Raw genomic sequence first — 15,742 nt, forward strand, 5'->3', positions numbered from 1 at the left:
GTGGTTTCATGCTCATGGCTTTTTTGTGCAGTTGCAGGAGTTTGATGTTCTTAATGGCAATACAAAGATTTGGGGATGGCCTCAGTGTTTCCCATGACAAGGACCTCGGCTTACTTGGTACAAGAACAGTTGGCTGCCTGCGACATGGTGTTACAATGGGTAGGAAGACGTGAGGCGAGTCCAGCATGGGCTATTTGATTGAGGTTACAGTAAAAAGTATAACATTTGGATGGAACCATGGGAAGGTACTGTGGGGTCAGCGTGTTTGTGGATTCTGCCATAGCCGTGCCAATCTATGAGTAGGCCTGGCCTCGTGCTGGCTGATGTAGGTGGTTTGGACATGATATCTGGACTGGGGTGGGTGGCACTGAAAATGACTTTTAGTAGGAAGGCAGACGGAGAGGAGGAGGTGCTGGAAGGTTTCTGGAAGAGGGGCTTAGTGTTTAGTTGTGGGGGTGGTTGGGGCCAGATGTTGGTATGAATTTGGTATAAACTATGGATGCAGAGCCAAGAGAGGTTAGTGTATTTGTTTACAAGCTGTAAAAGAGAGGTTTGAAGTGGTGGACGGTGAGGTCTTACCTGGAATCGTAACTTCTCCATTGCTAAGAATGTTCTAGTGAGATTTTAACTTTAGGGTCTGACGAGGATGTTGAAAGTTCAGTGCTGGGAGGGATTTCAGTCCTCCTTGTTGGGGGAAAGTACACGAAAGGACCTGGCCTACTGGCTGATGTTCATCAGAAGGTACAGTGATGCTGATACAAAAGTACGAAATGCAGGCTGTGAAAGGGCCCTGCGTGTATGTGTGCTGACTGATAATCTTTGTACATCCCCTTCATGTCAGTGTCACTCCCCCAAGGTGCACATTGAATGAACTGAGCTCCACCGCCCGAGCTGCAGGCAGGTGTGCTAATGTGTGAGGAATCGCTTTCACTCACCAAGGTGCATGCTCCCAGGGAACTCCACGTGGGCACTCCGGCCGTACTTGTTGATGGCGCAGATGCGGAAGCGGTAGTTGGCTTCTCGAGGTACACTGTCCCCCAAGATTTCCACTGAGCTGGCAGAGTCTGTGCTAAAGCACTGCACCCACGACTCACTGCCCAGCTCCTGCCGCTCCAGGATGAAGGTGCAGGGAAGGAGTTGCGGGTCGGTCCCGGACCCCCAGGTCAGAAGGGCAGCATTGGTCTTCTCCTTGTTCATTTGTGGGGCCACTGGCGCGCTGGGGGCTGAGTGATGGGCACCTTAAAATAGATACTCAGAGTTAAACATACTTAGGAGGGACGGTACAGTACGTTGTGCACTCAAGCATCCTTAGAAAACACATAGATAAGCCCTGTGCACGAGCTAACAGTACATTAGCGTATTCACTGCTGCTGAGTGAGCCCTGTGCACGAGCTAACAGTACATTAGCGTATTCACTGCTGCTGAGTGAGCCCTGTGCACGAGCTAACAGTACATTAGCGTATTCACTGCTGCTGAGTGAGCCCTGTGCACGAGCTAACAGTACATTAGCGTATTCACTGCTGCTGAGTGAGCCCTGTGCACGAGCTAACATTACATTAGCGTATTCACTGCTGCTGAGTGAGCCCTGTGCACGAGCTAACATTACATTAGCGTATTCACTGCTGGTGAGTGAGCCCGGTGCATGAGGTAACAGTACATTAGTGTATTGACTACAGTTAAGTGATCCCTGTGCACGAGCTAACAGTACATTAGCGTATTCACTGCTGGTGAGTGAGCCCTGTGCACCAGCTAAAAGAACATTAGTGTATTCACTGCTGCTGAGTGAGCCCTGTGCATGAGCTAACAGTACATTAGCGTATTGACTACAGTTAAGTGATCCTTGTGTTCGAGCTAACAGTATATTAGTGTATTCACTGCTGATGAATGAGCCATGTGAATGAGCTAACACTACATTAGCGTATCCACTGCTGCTGAGTGAGCCCTGTGCACGAGCTAACACTACATTAGCGTATCCACAGCTTCGGAGTGAGCCCTTGCACAAGCTAACAGTACATTAGTGTATTTACTGCTGCTGAGTGAGCCCTGTGCACGAGCTAACAGTACATTAGTGTATTCACTGCTGGTGAGTGAGCCCTGTGCACCAGCTAAAAGAACATTAGTGTATTCACTGCTGCTGAGTGAGCCCTGTGCATGAGCTAACAGTACATTAGCGTATTGACTACAGTTAAGTGATCCCTGTGTTCGAGCTAACAGTACATTAGTGTATTCACTGCTGCTGAATGAGCCCTGTGAATGAGCGAACACTACATTAGCGTATCCACTGCTGCTGAGTGAGCCCTGTGCACGAGCTAACACTACATTAGCGTATTTACAGCTTCGGAGTGAGCCCTTGCACAAGCTAACAGTACATTAGTGTATTTACTGCTGCTGAGTGAGCCCTGTGCACGAGCTAACAGTACATTAGTGTATTCACTGCTGCTGAGTGAGCCCTGTGCACGAGCTAACAGTACATTAGCGTATTGACTACAGTTAAGTGATCCTTGTGTTCGAGCTAACAGTATATTAGTGTATTCACTGCTGATGAATGAGCCATGTGAATGAGCTAACACTACATTAGCGTATCCACTGCTGCTGAGTGAGCCCTGTGCACGAGCTAACACTACATTAGCGTATCCACAGCTTCGGAGTGAGCCCTTGCACAAGCTAACAGTACATTAGTGTATTTACTGCTGCTGAGTGAGCCCTGTGCACGAGCTAACAGTACATTAGTGTATTCACTGCTGGTGAGTGAGCCCTGTGCACCAGCTAAAAGAACATTAGTGTATTCACTGCTGCTGAGTGAGCCCTGTGCATGAGCTAACAGTACATTAGCGTATTGACTACAGTTAAGTGATCCCTGTGTTCGAGCTAACAGTACATTAGTGTATTCACTGCAGCTGAATGAGCCCTGTGAATGAGCTAACACTACATTAGCGTATCCACTGCTGCTGAGTGAGCCCTGTGCACGAGCTAACACTACATTAGCGTATTTACAGCTTCGGAGTGAGCCCTTGCACAAGCTAACAGTACATTAGTGTATTTACTGCTGCTGAGTGAGCCCTGTGCACGAGCTAACAGTACATTAGTGTATTCACTGCTGCTGAGTGAGCCCTGTGCACGAGCTAACAGTACATTAGCGTATTCACTGCTGCTGGGTGAGCCCTGTGCACGAGCTAACAGTACATTAGCGTATTCACTGCTGGTGAGTGAGCCCTGTGCACAAGCTAGAAGAACATTAGTGTATTCCCTGCTGCTGAGTGAGCCCTGTGCACGAGCTAACACTACATTAGCGTATTCACTGCTGCTGAGTGAGCCCTGTGCACAAGCTAACAGTACATTAGTGTATTCACTGCTGCTGAGTGAGCCCTGTGCACGAGCTAACACTACATTAGCGTATTTATTCACTGCTGCTGAGTGAGCCCTGTGCACGAGCTAACAGTACATTAGTGTATTCACTGCTGCTGAGTGAGCCCTGTGCATGAGCTAACAGTACATTAGTGTATTCACTGCTGCTGAGTGAGCCCGTGCATGAGGTAACAGTACATTAGTGTATTCACTGCTCCTGAGTGAGCCCTGTGCACAAGCTAACAGTACATTAGTGTATTCACTGCTGCTGAGTGAGCCCTGTGTATGAGATGAAGTACATTAGTGTATTCACTGCTGCTGAGTGAGCCCTGTGCATGAGCTAACAGTACATCAGTGTATTCACAGCTTTGGAGTGAACCCTTGCACGAGCTAACAGTACATTAGTGTATTCACTGCTGCTGAGTGAGCCAACAGTACATTAGTGTATTTACTGCTGCTGAGTGAGCCCTGTGAATGAGCTAACAGTACATTAGTGTATTCACTGCTGCTGAGTGAGCCCTGTGCATGAGCTAATGGTACATTAGTGTATTTACTGCTGCTGAGTGAGCCCTGTGAATGAGCTAACAGTACATTAGTATATTCACTGCTGCTGAGTGAGCCCCGTGCACAAGCTAAGGACACAGTATACTCACTGATGGTGAGCGAGCGATGTGCATGAGCTAACAGTACAATAGGAAATCAGTATTCCTAATGTATGAAACTTTTGAGTTTCATTAGAGATTCCTAGTGGGTCACGAATAGACCTACCTCATGCATATTAATGAGGACGGTCACAGTTTGCGACCCATTAGGAATCGCAGCCATCACAGAGATGGTGGCCAGCTGAGGTCAACTGACCACCACATCTGCGACTGCTTTTGGATAAAGCAATCTTTTTTTAAATGCAGCTCGTTTTCCTTAAAGGCAAACGGAATGCGTTTATAAAGAAAAAATGAAAAGTTTCATTTTGATTTTTTGAGAGTAGACAGTGGTCTGTGGGACCACTGCCTGCTCATACAATGTTTTTTTAAACATTCTCAGAGGGACCCCTTTCCTAATCGGACCCCTTACCATATGTGATGCGAATGTCTTGTGACTGTAATTCGGTCACAAAACATTCACACATCCCATTCTGAGTTGGTATTTAGAAGGGATGCCCTAAACACAACCCTTCCTAGTACTGAATCAGTATTTATTCACAATTCTAAACTTCGAATCAGTAACATGTTACCATATCACAATTTAGGATTAATACATATCAAAATGCATTTTTCTGGTCAAAAACAGTATGATTCTGAGATTGGGCCGTTTGTGATTGGAAAAATGCTTGATACATCTGCATCTTTGTGTATTGACAAAGGTCTACCCTTGCAGACACAGCTGAATTATGTATCCCAGACAACTGGACCAATCTCTGCTTCCCTCCTTCACCAAGTTGTGTGATCTTAAGCAGTGACCTTATTTCCCTGCGCCTCTTTTTCCTTCATCGTTGCATTTGAGACCGCCTTGAAAGACATCCGCTCAGGATATGTCTGTATAGGAACCTCTTTTCTAAAAGACTTTCATGTTGCTGTGATTTTAGTAACCTAGGGACCACACGTACATATGTTTTTTTGTGGTCGCAACAGATCAATTCGCAGAATAGATCCGTTTGCGAACACATAAAGCTTTTTTCACACGTACAAAGCCCAATTTGCGATTCGGTAATCTATTACCACATCACAAAGTATGTTTGCGATTCGGTATTAGGAAGCGGCGTGTTTAGGGCGCCCCGTCCTAATACCGAATTGCAGTCTATGTGTGAATGTTTTGTGACCGAAATGCGGTTGCAAAACATTTGCATTTTACCACCTACTTCAAGTAGGTGGTAACCCATTTGCAAATCGGAAAAGGTCCCCAAGGGGACCACTGCCTACTCTTAAAAAATTAAAAGAAAACTTTTATTTTGTTTTTTTTTAAGGAAAACAGGCTGCATTTAAAAAAAAGATTGCTTTATTTAATTGTATTTGAAAGCAATCACAGACATGGTGGTCTACTGACACCAGCAGGCCACCATCCCTGTGATTTTAGCGATTCCCAATGGGTCACAAACCAAGACCTACCTCATTAATATTCACGAGGTAGGTCTATTTGTGGGGCCCCAGGACACAGACAGGAACCTCTTGAGAACTCACTCACCTCATGTTTCACTAATGGAACAGTCATTAGGGCGGTGGTGGGGGGGGCATAAATGTCTCTAAGCTCATTTTTCACAAACTAGCACTTTTAAAAAAATAGCTCTCAATGAGGCGATATAGTCTAATGCTCGAAAGTGAAATGCTTCCGTCTATTAAAAGGTGCACTTTTTAGAAGTTTGCCTTTTTCCACGACTCACGTGGTAATATATGCCTGCTGGGCTCGTGCACAGGCTCTAAGAGCCAAGCCAGACCCCTGGCTCGGTCCTGGCTCGGCTCTCCTTCTTAGTTTGCAGCTCGCCCACCCCTACTGCTCTCACAGTCACTAACAATGACATCCACGTGCTGGCAGCGCCCCAGCGGGTGTAGGGGTGCATGCAGTGAGAAGCAAATGGAAGCCGGGGGCGGAGTGGGGGCGCCCATACCCTCTGCCCCCATTAGCTTCATCACGCTAAGCAATGATGCAAGTGGCGCCTCCATCCAGCTTTTAGCTCATAACCTTTGAGTATTGTGACATTCCCAGCCTGGAGCGCGTGAGTGTGTGGACAGAATTCACTCTTATTGTGCAATGCCTTGCACTGATTGTGAGTAGGATCCGTGGCTGACCTACATTCCCATTTTGTCATATAACTGATTCGCACGTGCATCGATGGACATGCTTGTGCACATGCTCCAGGCCAGCAGCTTGCACCACGGGGCAGGTGCAGTTTGCACTATAATAATAGTTGCGCACGGCTCAGGGCCTTGTGTCTGCCTCGCAGAGTCTGCAGAGTGCACCAGTGCAGGCTGCAGGTGAGGCCTGGAGGAGCGCCTGCGTGCACGGCCTGCTCTCCGTTGGGAGGCCGCTGGAAGAAGGCGCTTTCTCATGCTGTCCTTAGCAGAGTAGCACCGAGACAAGCCCTTGGAGTAGCTGTGTGCTTTACACATTTCATTCATTCATTCACTAATCCTTCATGAGCGGTTGTGTTATAGGCATACACACAGTACAAACTATGGAACCTGCACCAGCACCCATAGGGTCAATGGGCCGTGCGAAGATCTCTGTACAGCGCATAGATCCACTGAGTACACACTAGCACGGATGTGTGGGATCTTTGTACACAGCATAGATCCACTTAGTGCACACTAGCACAGATGTGTGGGATCTTTGTACACAGCATAGATCCACTGCGTACACACTAGCACGGATGTGTGGGATCTTTGTACAGAGCATAGATCCACTGGGTACACACTAGCATGGATGTGTGGGATCTTTGTACACAGCATAGATCCACTGCGTACACACTAGCACGGATGTGTGGGATCTTTGTACACAGCATAGATCCACTTAGTGCACACTAGCCCAGATGTGTGGGATCTTTGTACAGAGCATAGATTCACGGAGTACACACTAGCACGGATGTGTGGGGATCTCTGTAAAGAGCATAGATCCACTGGGTACACACTAGCACGGATGTGTGGGATCTTTGTACAGAGCATAGATCACTGCGTACACACTAGCACAGATGTGTGGGGATCTCTGTACAGAGCAAAGATCCACTGCATACACACTAGCACGGATGTGTGGGGAGCACAGATGTGTGGGGATCTTTGCACAGAACATAGATCCACTGCGTACACACTAGCCTGGATGTGCAAGGATCTTTGCGCAGAGCGCTAGATCCACTGCATACACACTAGCATGGATGTGCGAGGATCTTTGCACAGCATTAGATTCACTGTTTACACACTAGCCTGGATGTACGGAGATCTTTGCACAGAGCATTAGATTCACTGTTTACACACTAGCCTGGATGTGCAAGGATCTTTGCACAGCACACTAGATCCACTGCATGCACACTAGCATGTATGTGTGAGGATCTTTGTACAGTGCATAGATCCACTGCATACACACTAGTATGGATGTGCAAGGATCTTTGCACAGCACACTAAATGCACTGCGTGTACACTAGTACAGATGTGTGGGGATCTTTGCACAGCACATTAGATCCACTGCATACACACTAGCACGGATGTGCGAGGATCTTTGTACAGAGCACTAGAGCCACTGCATACACACTAGCATGAATATGTGTGGATTTTTGCACAGAGCACTAGATCCACTGCATGCACACTAGTACGGACGTGGGTGGATCTTTGCACAGTGCCCTATATCTGCTGCTTACACATTAACATGGATGTGCGAGGATCTCTGTACAGAGCATAGATCCACTGCGTACACACTAGCAGAGATGTGCGAGGATCTTTGTACAGAGCATTACATCCAATGCATAGACACTAGCACGGATGTGCAGGGACCTTTGCACAATGCAGTAGATCCAGTGCGGACACACTAGCACAGATGTGGAAGGATCTTTGTACAGTACACTAGATTCACTGCTTACACACTAACCCAGGTGTGCAATGATCTTTGCACAGGGCACTAGATCCTTTGCTTATACCTTGCATGGATGTGCACAAAGCTTTGCTTGCCATGAACTCTGTTTTGTTGTGCACGTAATTCTGCACAAGTGATCCTAGTCCCCTTGTCCACCAGTCTCACCTTGAGGATTCTGGGTATAACGCTCACAGTTTGAGATACATGGACACCTACTTTTGACCCTCAGATGTGATGAGGTCTGCGAGTCCTTTGTGGAGAAGGTGACCACACCAGCATCTTCCACAGCCACGTTCACCAGCACTAGAATGTGGGTCCTGCCAAAGCTCTTCAGAACGGTTCTGTGGTTCTCCTCCAGGTCGTGTCCATCCTTGGCCCAGCAAACCTCATCTGTGACAATGTCCGTCTCCACACAGAAGGCAGCATTCTCTCCTTCCAGCAAATCCAGCTTACGGGGCAGGCGCTTCACGATGGGCCCTGGAAATAGATAAGAGGTCAGTTCTGTTAAGCAGATGCATCCAAACCAGCCCCCACGTCTCCAGCCAGACCTCTAGACCTCACAATGACCTCCAGCCAGACCTCTGGACCTCAACATGACCTCCAGCCAGACCTCTGGACCTCCTGAACCGCAAAATGACCTCCAGTCAGGCTTCTGGATCTCAGAATGACCTCCAGGCAGACCTCTGGACCTCAATGTAACATCCAGTCAAACCTATGGACTTCAAAATGACCTCCAGCTAGACCTCTTGACCTAAAAATCACCCCCAGCCATACCTCTGGACCTTCTGAACCTTAAAGTGACCTCCAGCCAGACCTCTGGACCTCATAATGCCCTCCAGCAAGACCGCTGGGCCTCTTGAACCTCAAAATGACCTCCAGTCAGAATTCTGAACCTCAAAATGACCTCCAGGCAGACCTATGGACCTCAAAGTAACCTCCAGGCAGACCCGTGGACCTCAAAGTAACCTCCAGCCAGACCAGTGGACCTCAAAATAACCTTCTGCCAGACCTCTGGACCTTAAAATAACCTCCAGCCAGATCTCTGGACCTCCTCACCCTCAAATTGACCTCCATCCAGACCTATGGGCCTCAAAGTGACCTACAGCTAGACTTCTGGTCCTCAAAATGACTTCCAGCCAGACCCCCCCCCCGGACCTTAGAATGACATGCAGCCAGAACTAAGGACCTCAAAATGACCTTCCCCAGGCTCTGGTCGTACCAAACCCGGCCCCCAGTGCAGTGTTCCAGGTCCTTCGATCTGACCTGCCAGTGGCCTCCAGCTTTACCTGTCTCCGGTTTGCCTTTTACTCTGCATGCAGCCTAGCCTCCGTCTGTGGCATAATCTGGCCTCTAATGTAGCCTAGGCCCGGTCATTTGTGTGACCCACCTCAGGCCCCCCGTCTTCCCTGCTCCTGACCTGCTGCTGGCCTGCAGTATATTCTTCTCCAGGCTTGACTTTTCACACCAGCCAATCCTGCCCACGATGACTAAACGCCAGCTTGGACCAGAGCAGTCCCTGACCCTAACGAGGCACAGCTTGTGCCCCTAACCCTAGTTTGAACCCAAGCCTGCCTCACCCAGCCTGTGATTCCAGTCTGGCCTGCCCCTAACTTAGCAACACTCTAAGACTGACCTTTATCTGACCTTGGCTGAACCCCCAATATCCCCTTCCAAGGACTGAACACCAGCTTCATCCTGGCCTGTCCTCACCATTTCCCAGACTGACATCTGCACTGACTGGCATCTGTTCCTGGCTTCATCGTCAGCGTAACCGGCCCCTGACCTTGCACCAGTCCCTAGCGTCTCCTGTCCTAAAGGTAGTACAAGTTTGAGGCAAAGTTGTAACCTATACACTCTGGCTTCTAGATCTTTATTTCGGGGTACACTTTAAGGCACATGTGAAAGCAGGGTAAGATCATAGCCTGGGCAGACTGGAAGCATGAGAAGGTCAAGGAGAGGGCAGACAATCTAGGGTAGAATCAGAGGCTGGGCAGATTGGAAGCATGAGAAGGTCAAGGAGAGGTCAGTCACAATCTAGGGTAGGATCAAGGTCTTGGCAGACTGGAAGTATGAGAAGGTCACAGAGAGGTCAGGCTGAATATAGGGAAGGATCAGGGTCTGGGCAGACTGGAAGCATGAGAAGGCCAAGGAGAGGTCAGACACCCACAATCTACCGCAAGATCATAGCCTGGGAATACTGAAGGACGAAGAAGGTCAAGGAGAGGCCAGACAGAATCGAAGGTAGGATCAGGGTTTGGGCAGACTGGAAGTATGGGAAGGTCAAGGAGAGGTCAGACAATCTAGGGTAGGATCAGGGTCTGGGCAGACTGGAAGTATGAGAAGGTCACAGAGAGGTCAGACACCCACAATCTAGGGCAGGATCATAGCCTGGGAATACTGAAGGATGGAGAAGGTCAAGGAGAAGCCAGGCTGAATCTACGGTTGTCATGGGCAGAGTATAGGTGGGCAGAGGCTCAAGTCTGATCGCCCCCTGGCCTAACTCTGGTTTATTGTGCTTTTACAAGTACCCCAAAATAAAGCCTGAGGACATGGTACATACATTAAACAACTTTTTTTCAGACTACAGTATGATATTCCTTTCAATATTCCCCAAAAACTTACATTTAATTTTACAATTCACCTAGTTAATCTAAGATGGGAAAATATTAAACTGAAAGGTGTTTAAATGGAACATATGCAACAATTTCAAAAACCCATGTTGTATGGCAACATGTTTTAGTATATTGTTTAGCCTGCACAAACATAAACAGAAATATTAGGCTGAACAACCCTGTGCAGTAAGCAATGTAGTGGTTCGTGAGCATTAGAAATACCATGAAGGAGCCTGGAGAGCTGTGCAAAGCTGCAGATTACTCAAAACTCTACTGAGTGACCATCTCTCAGACTCTTCATCCATCAGACGGCTGAGGGCTTGTTCCCATAACACTATAACCAACCCTTGGTGGGCCTCACGCATGACACGAAACACGCCTCACATAGGATTGATGGAAGGACAACAACCTTCCAATCACACACCCTGCACGGTGTAGCATGCTACTGTTAGATACTTTTTCTAGTTTGTAAACAATGTTTTGCTAGATTGATGGACATACTTGCACTAAAACAAAAATACTGCGCTTTACAAAGCTGTATTTAACTCTGTTTAACTAAACTTGGCCCAAACTAGGCTTCACCTACATCTTGAATGTTAACACAGCCATGATGTGTGTTCTCATTTCTCTTCTCGTTTCACGTAGCAAAATGTAAGGTGTTATAATGCGCTGCGTTGCAATGCTGTTCTCGAAGAACTCCAGAGGAAGCCTCTTGCTATGTTCAAGGCTCTTCCTGCCTGCGCCACTGTAAGGCCTGTTCATAACAAGAGGCTGTCATTGGTTTGAGTGTAACTAGATATGGACAGACACATTCGATGAGGGCACGAGTTATAGTTACAGTCGGGCACAAGTTATAGTTACTTGAGATAGCTCTAACTATAACTGGTGAATTTCTATGGTTTGACACGTTTAAAATGTGAGCCTAACTATAACGTCCCTGTAACCTTTATAGAAAGTTTTTAATGCAATTAAATGGTATTGTGAATTTTTAGCAGATAGAGTGATAGGAATACTTTGTACCGCATTATATTGTAACATCATACAGCGCTTACTACTCTGATGTGGAGCACTTATGGGAAATTGGGGACAATGTTTACTTCAAGAAGGTATGTGGCAATGTGTCCTTACGGAAAACAAACTGACAGCAAATCAATCTGAATAGTGAATGTATAAGCCTTAAGTCAATAAGGCTCCAGTAAAGGTTAGACTGCCCTGTGACATGCTGCGTGATGCAAGGGCGACGCAATCCCCTGATAAATCTGGTCCTGATCTCCCCTCCGATACCCCCACTCCCAAGCAAAAGTGAGTCCAGGAGATCTCCCTGCTCGAGAGTGATCCAAGCACTGTAGAGTTCCTTTGGACTCATCCTAGACAAACATCTGAACCCTCCAGAGCACATCAATAGCTGAGCAAAGCGAGGGCAGTTCCAACTCTTCTGCTGCCGGATCTAGCAATTCCAGCCTAAGACTTAGGCTTCGATGCCTTTGACCTTCCCAGACTAGAGTATTCGTAACTCACTACTGTTTGCACACCTCAGGGCTGAACTACACTGAACCAGCAGACTAGCCACAGAATCCCGAACATGTGAACATATTGTCCACAACCTTGTCTTCCTCAACAGACTCCCCTTGGAAGCAAAGATGTTGCTCAAACTCACCTGCACTACTCAAAAGAGCCTTATCTACCTGAACCGGAAACTGCATACCTCTGGCAGGCAAATCTGAATGACACACGCAACACTACTACTGGACACGCCCACCTTAAATCACGCACGCTTGATCAATCCTTAGGATCTGCACCAGGAATCTGGACCTCCACTCCTCCAAATTCTGAGCACCATCCTCTCACGTCCACCCTTCCCCCAGAAGCCTCACATCTTAACCTGCACTACTAATTTTTCTATTTTGATAGGACCCGGTGTGGCTTGCTCCACTCCGTGTTCTCCCCCGCCACCTGGACTGGGGCCGTGTGGTACATATTTCTGGGATATTGTAACTGTCTGTAGCTATAGTACTTCACTGCAGTGGCTGAACGATAAATCAATTGGTCACTGCCAGAAAACATCAGAGAATGACGTTGAAAAACAGACGAAAGGCCAGTGCAAGGCAGACAGGACTGAGGAGCTCAGTGAGAGTCTATAGCAGGTTGAGCATGATACAACCAAAGGCAAAAGGATCTGGGTGGAAGGAGCCCAAATCCACGGTTGGGATCATCGGTGTTCCCCATGGACTTACACCTGGAGGACCTGACCTTCCCCCGCTACACCAGCTACACCCCCACTAGATGGCACCTGCAGTGAGGCTGCTCCTAGACTTCCTGAGGTTAATTACTGGTTTCCATCAGAAGGTGGATAAGGCGCCCACCTACAGCAGATTCATGAGCAAACAGAACTGGAGGGGAGGCTAGGGCTGCAGGGGGCTGCATTGGGGGAGGGTGATGATGCTAGAGAATCCCGCGGCGGACGTCTAGAGAGAAGGCAGCGAGACAAGAGTTGCTGAGAGTGTTAAAATTACTCCAGCTGGACCAGCAAGGACAGTGACGGTGGATGAGCAAACTCACAGGAAGCCATGTCCCATGCCAAAGAGACAACATGGTGCATTGGAGAGCCCAAGGTTGGGCAGTGAACCCAGGGTGCCACTGAGAAGGGAGGGCCATGAGGTCTTGAATGAGCCCCTGCTTCATATTTGCCCCACTGGGGAACTAATGCCACCAAGCAATGAACCTGACGATCTGGGCGATGGCATCCAGAGGGGAACAAGCGATTACCTCAATGAAAGCTCCCTGATGTTTTTGAATTACACGCTCCCTGATGTACCCTGCGGCCCAATAGCCATCAGGAATAAGGCTGGATCCTGCAGCCCATCTAACGTTTTGCTGGCATCTGGAGGCAGTTCCGCGGCCTCAGCCGACGCTGCGTTTGACTTTAAATTTACAAATAATAACTCCTCCCCCAGTGGGGGCTTCCGCTCGATTGATTCCATATACCAGCATATCTCTGCTCGCCAGTACCCAAGGACTAACTCTGTACCTGCAGATTCCCCACGAGGGTTCGTAATGTCCGAGGCTATGAATGCATTAAATAATGTCCGAGCTTCGATTGTCGTACTATTGGAGAAACTCCTCGGTGCGTACCGAGCACATAGAGTCTGTGTTAACCATGATTCTGCAGGCATTAGTCCCAGGTGGAAAAAGAAGAGACGGGAGGAATCAGGATCCTCTTTCTCAGTCTTCTCAGTGTGTTAGCTACAGCCGGCCTAACCCCCGTGTCTCACAAGAAGTACAGCACAGACGCAAAGCGTAGATCTCACCCCTGTTCAAACCGGGAGTCAAGTACAGACCAATGGATTCATGGCTGACCCCTGCGGCGAGGGTGCCCACGGCAGTGGAGAGGGCACTGGGCCCAGTGCGGCAGGGAGGGGCAGCAGCCTTCCTGCAGAAGGGCACCAGGCTAGCCCTAGAGGAAAGGACGCAACTACTGGATCTAAAGAGCCACCACTTGGCACTGGGGAATGTAAAAGGAGAGTTCTGGGACCACAGGGCGAAGCCTTGGATGAAACTGGAATATTAAGAAGGGAAATGCCCCAAAAACGGGAAGAGGGCTACACCATTTCCAGTCTAGTCTCACAAATGGCTGATCTCTAACCCCAAGAACCATGTAGATAGAGGGGCTATCTCAGTCGCCAGCTCCAAGGATGTGCTTAGCGGGGAGAAGACAGATACCAGAAACCCAGCTGCCCCTCGCCTGATAATGCCCCGTCAGACTGCTGGATGCTGGGGTGAAGCGGACCTCTCACGATCCTCCCAAATGCAACTTCAACCTTGTGAGGGTAATCAAAGTGTGGGGGGTATATCGTAAGGAGCAGTCTGCCAAAAATCTCCATTGAGGGCAAGGATGCCCAGGAATAAGAAGAAAGGCTCCATGAAAGAAAAAAGAATGATGGCGAGGAAGGGCCTAAGGAGAATAGCTGAGACTGGTAGCCCTCTGCCTTGCACCCAGGAGATGCTGGCAGTTCAAACTGGGCAGGAAGACTCATGTATTCCCAGAGAACCGAGGGTGCTTTCCAGCCTGAATCCGGACGCCTTGCCATTTACGTGCCCTCAGGTCCTAGATGTAGGGACAGCCTGGATGTTTGCGATTTGTATTATGATAGTACTGCTGCCTCTCCTGATGTGTCAGGGAGAAGATACAGCGGGCACTGCTGGAGTTCATCGATCTCTTCCCTGATGTTGGTTCAAATCAACCTCTAAACAGGTCCTATGGTGTACCAGAGCTGAGAGTTCTTGCCTCCAGCGATGTGAGACTAGTAAAGTTGGGAAGCAAGCAACAGCAGTTCGATCATGGCAGGAGGTGCACCTATTCTGCCATCTCTCAAGGTGATCCTGCTCTCTCCTGCCTCTCATCTCCAGTTGAGTTTGCTCTACCAGGCATAGCCACATTAATCCACAGATCGCTTCCACATAAAGGGGGTCGATGTGCAGCCGTGCCCTAACTTCCACCAGAAGGAAACCGGCTGGGCCGAGCGGTGTGGGAGTAGCTCAGATATGTCCAGGGCTGGTAGCCCTTCTAGGCATGGATCGGCATTATGGCGAAAAAAGAAGAGAAATATAGCTGAGGGCAGCAGAGTGCGAGAAACACTGACCATCACTGGAACTGTAGACAAACCAGGATCCCCAGCCATGATGATAGGAAAAAGGGAACAACTGCGAGGACAGGTCATGGGTAGCGGCTGTATTGGTTGGTGATTCTGGAATTTCCCCTGAAGCAAGAATTGACTGAACGGTGAAGAAACCCCTTCCGTATTCTGCTACTCCCCTTGTATACACCCCCCATATCTTCCCCTTGTAATAACCTGAAGGGGGTTATTTGTGAATTCTGTCCTGGAACATAGCAGGTTTGGCTAGCAAAACTGAAGACAATGATGGCTACAATTTGTTAGTCTATATGACATTTGCTGCTTTCAAGAAGCATGGGCTGCTGAAGGGATATGCACCAATGGGTTCCTGGGGTTTGATACGCTGGCCACCCGCTCTAGGAAGGGACGCCCATCGGGGGTATTTCAACACGGGTCTTGTGCAGGTTAAACTGCAAACTAGAGCAAGTAGATGCACCACCCTCGACGGCTGCTGCCAATATCCAGCGTGCGAGACTCAGGTCAGGAGAAGAGGAGGTTTGATTGATATTTTAAATGTATATATTCCACCAGGGCAGTCCCCAGGGGTCCAGGCAATCTGGA

General features: G+C 48.5%; 1 protein-coding gene across 4 annotated transcripts in view; it reads right to left on the reverse strand.

The window, feature by feature from the left end:
• The window catches only part of OBSL1 (obscurin like cytoskeletal adaptor 1), a 368,734-nt gene that overhangs the window by 233,700 nt on the left and 119,292 nt on the right, over nt 1-15,742 (reverse strand). For all 4 annotated transcript variants that reach the window (XM_069227203.1, XM_069227206.1, XM_069227205.1 and 1 more), the window contains exons 4-5: nt 8,113-8,373; nt 936-1,238 (exon numbers count right to left, since the gene is read on the reverse strand). In XM_069227203.1, coding sequence (XP_069083304.1) covers nt 936-1,238; nt 8,113-8,373 — 564 coding nt within the window. The remainder of the gene's footprint in view (nt 1-935; nt 1,239-8,112; nt 8,374-15,742) is intronic.

This window comes from Pleurodeles waltl, chromosome 3_2 (genome assembly GCF_031143425.1).
Source record: "Pleurodeles waltl isolate 20211129_DDA chromosome 3_2, aPleWal1.hap1.20221129, whole genome shotgun sequence".
NCBI classification, from domain to species: domain Eukaryota; kingdom Metazoa; phylum Chordata; class Amphibia; order Caudata; family Salamandridae; genus Pleurodeles; species Pleurodeles waltl.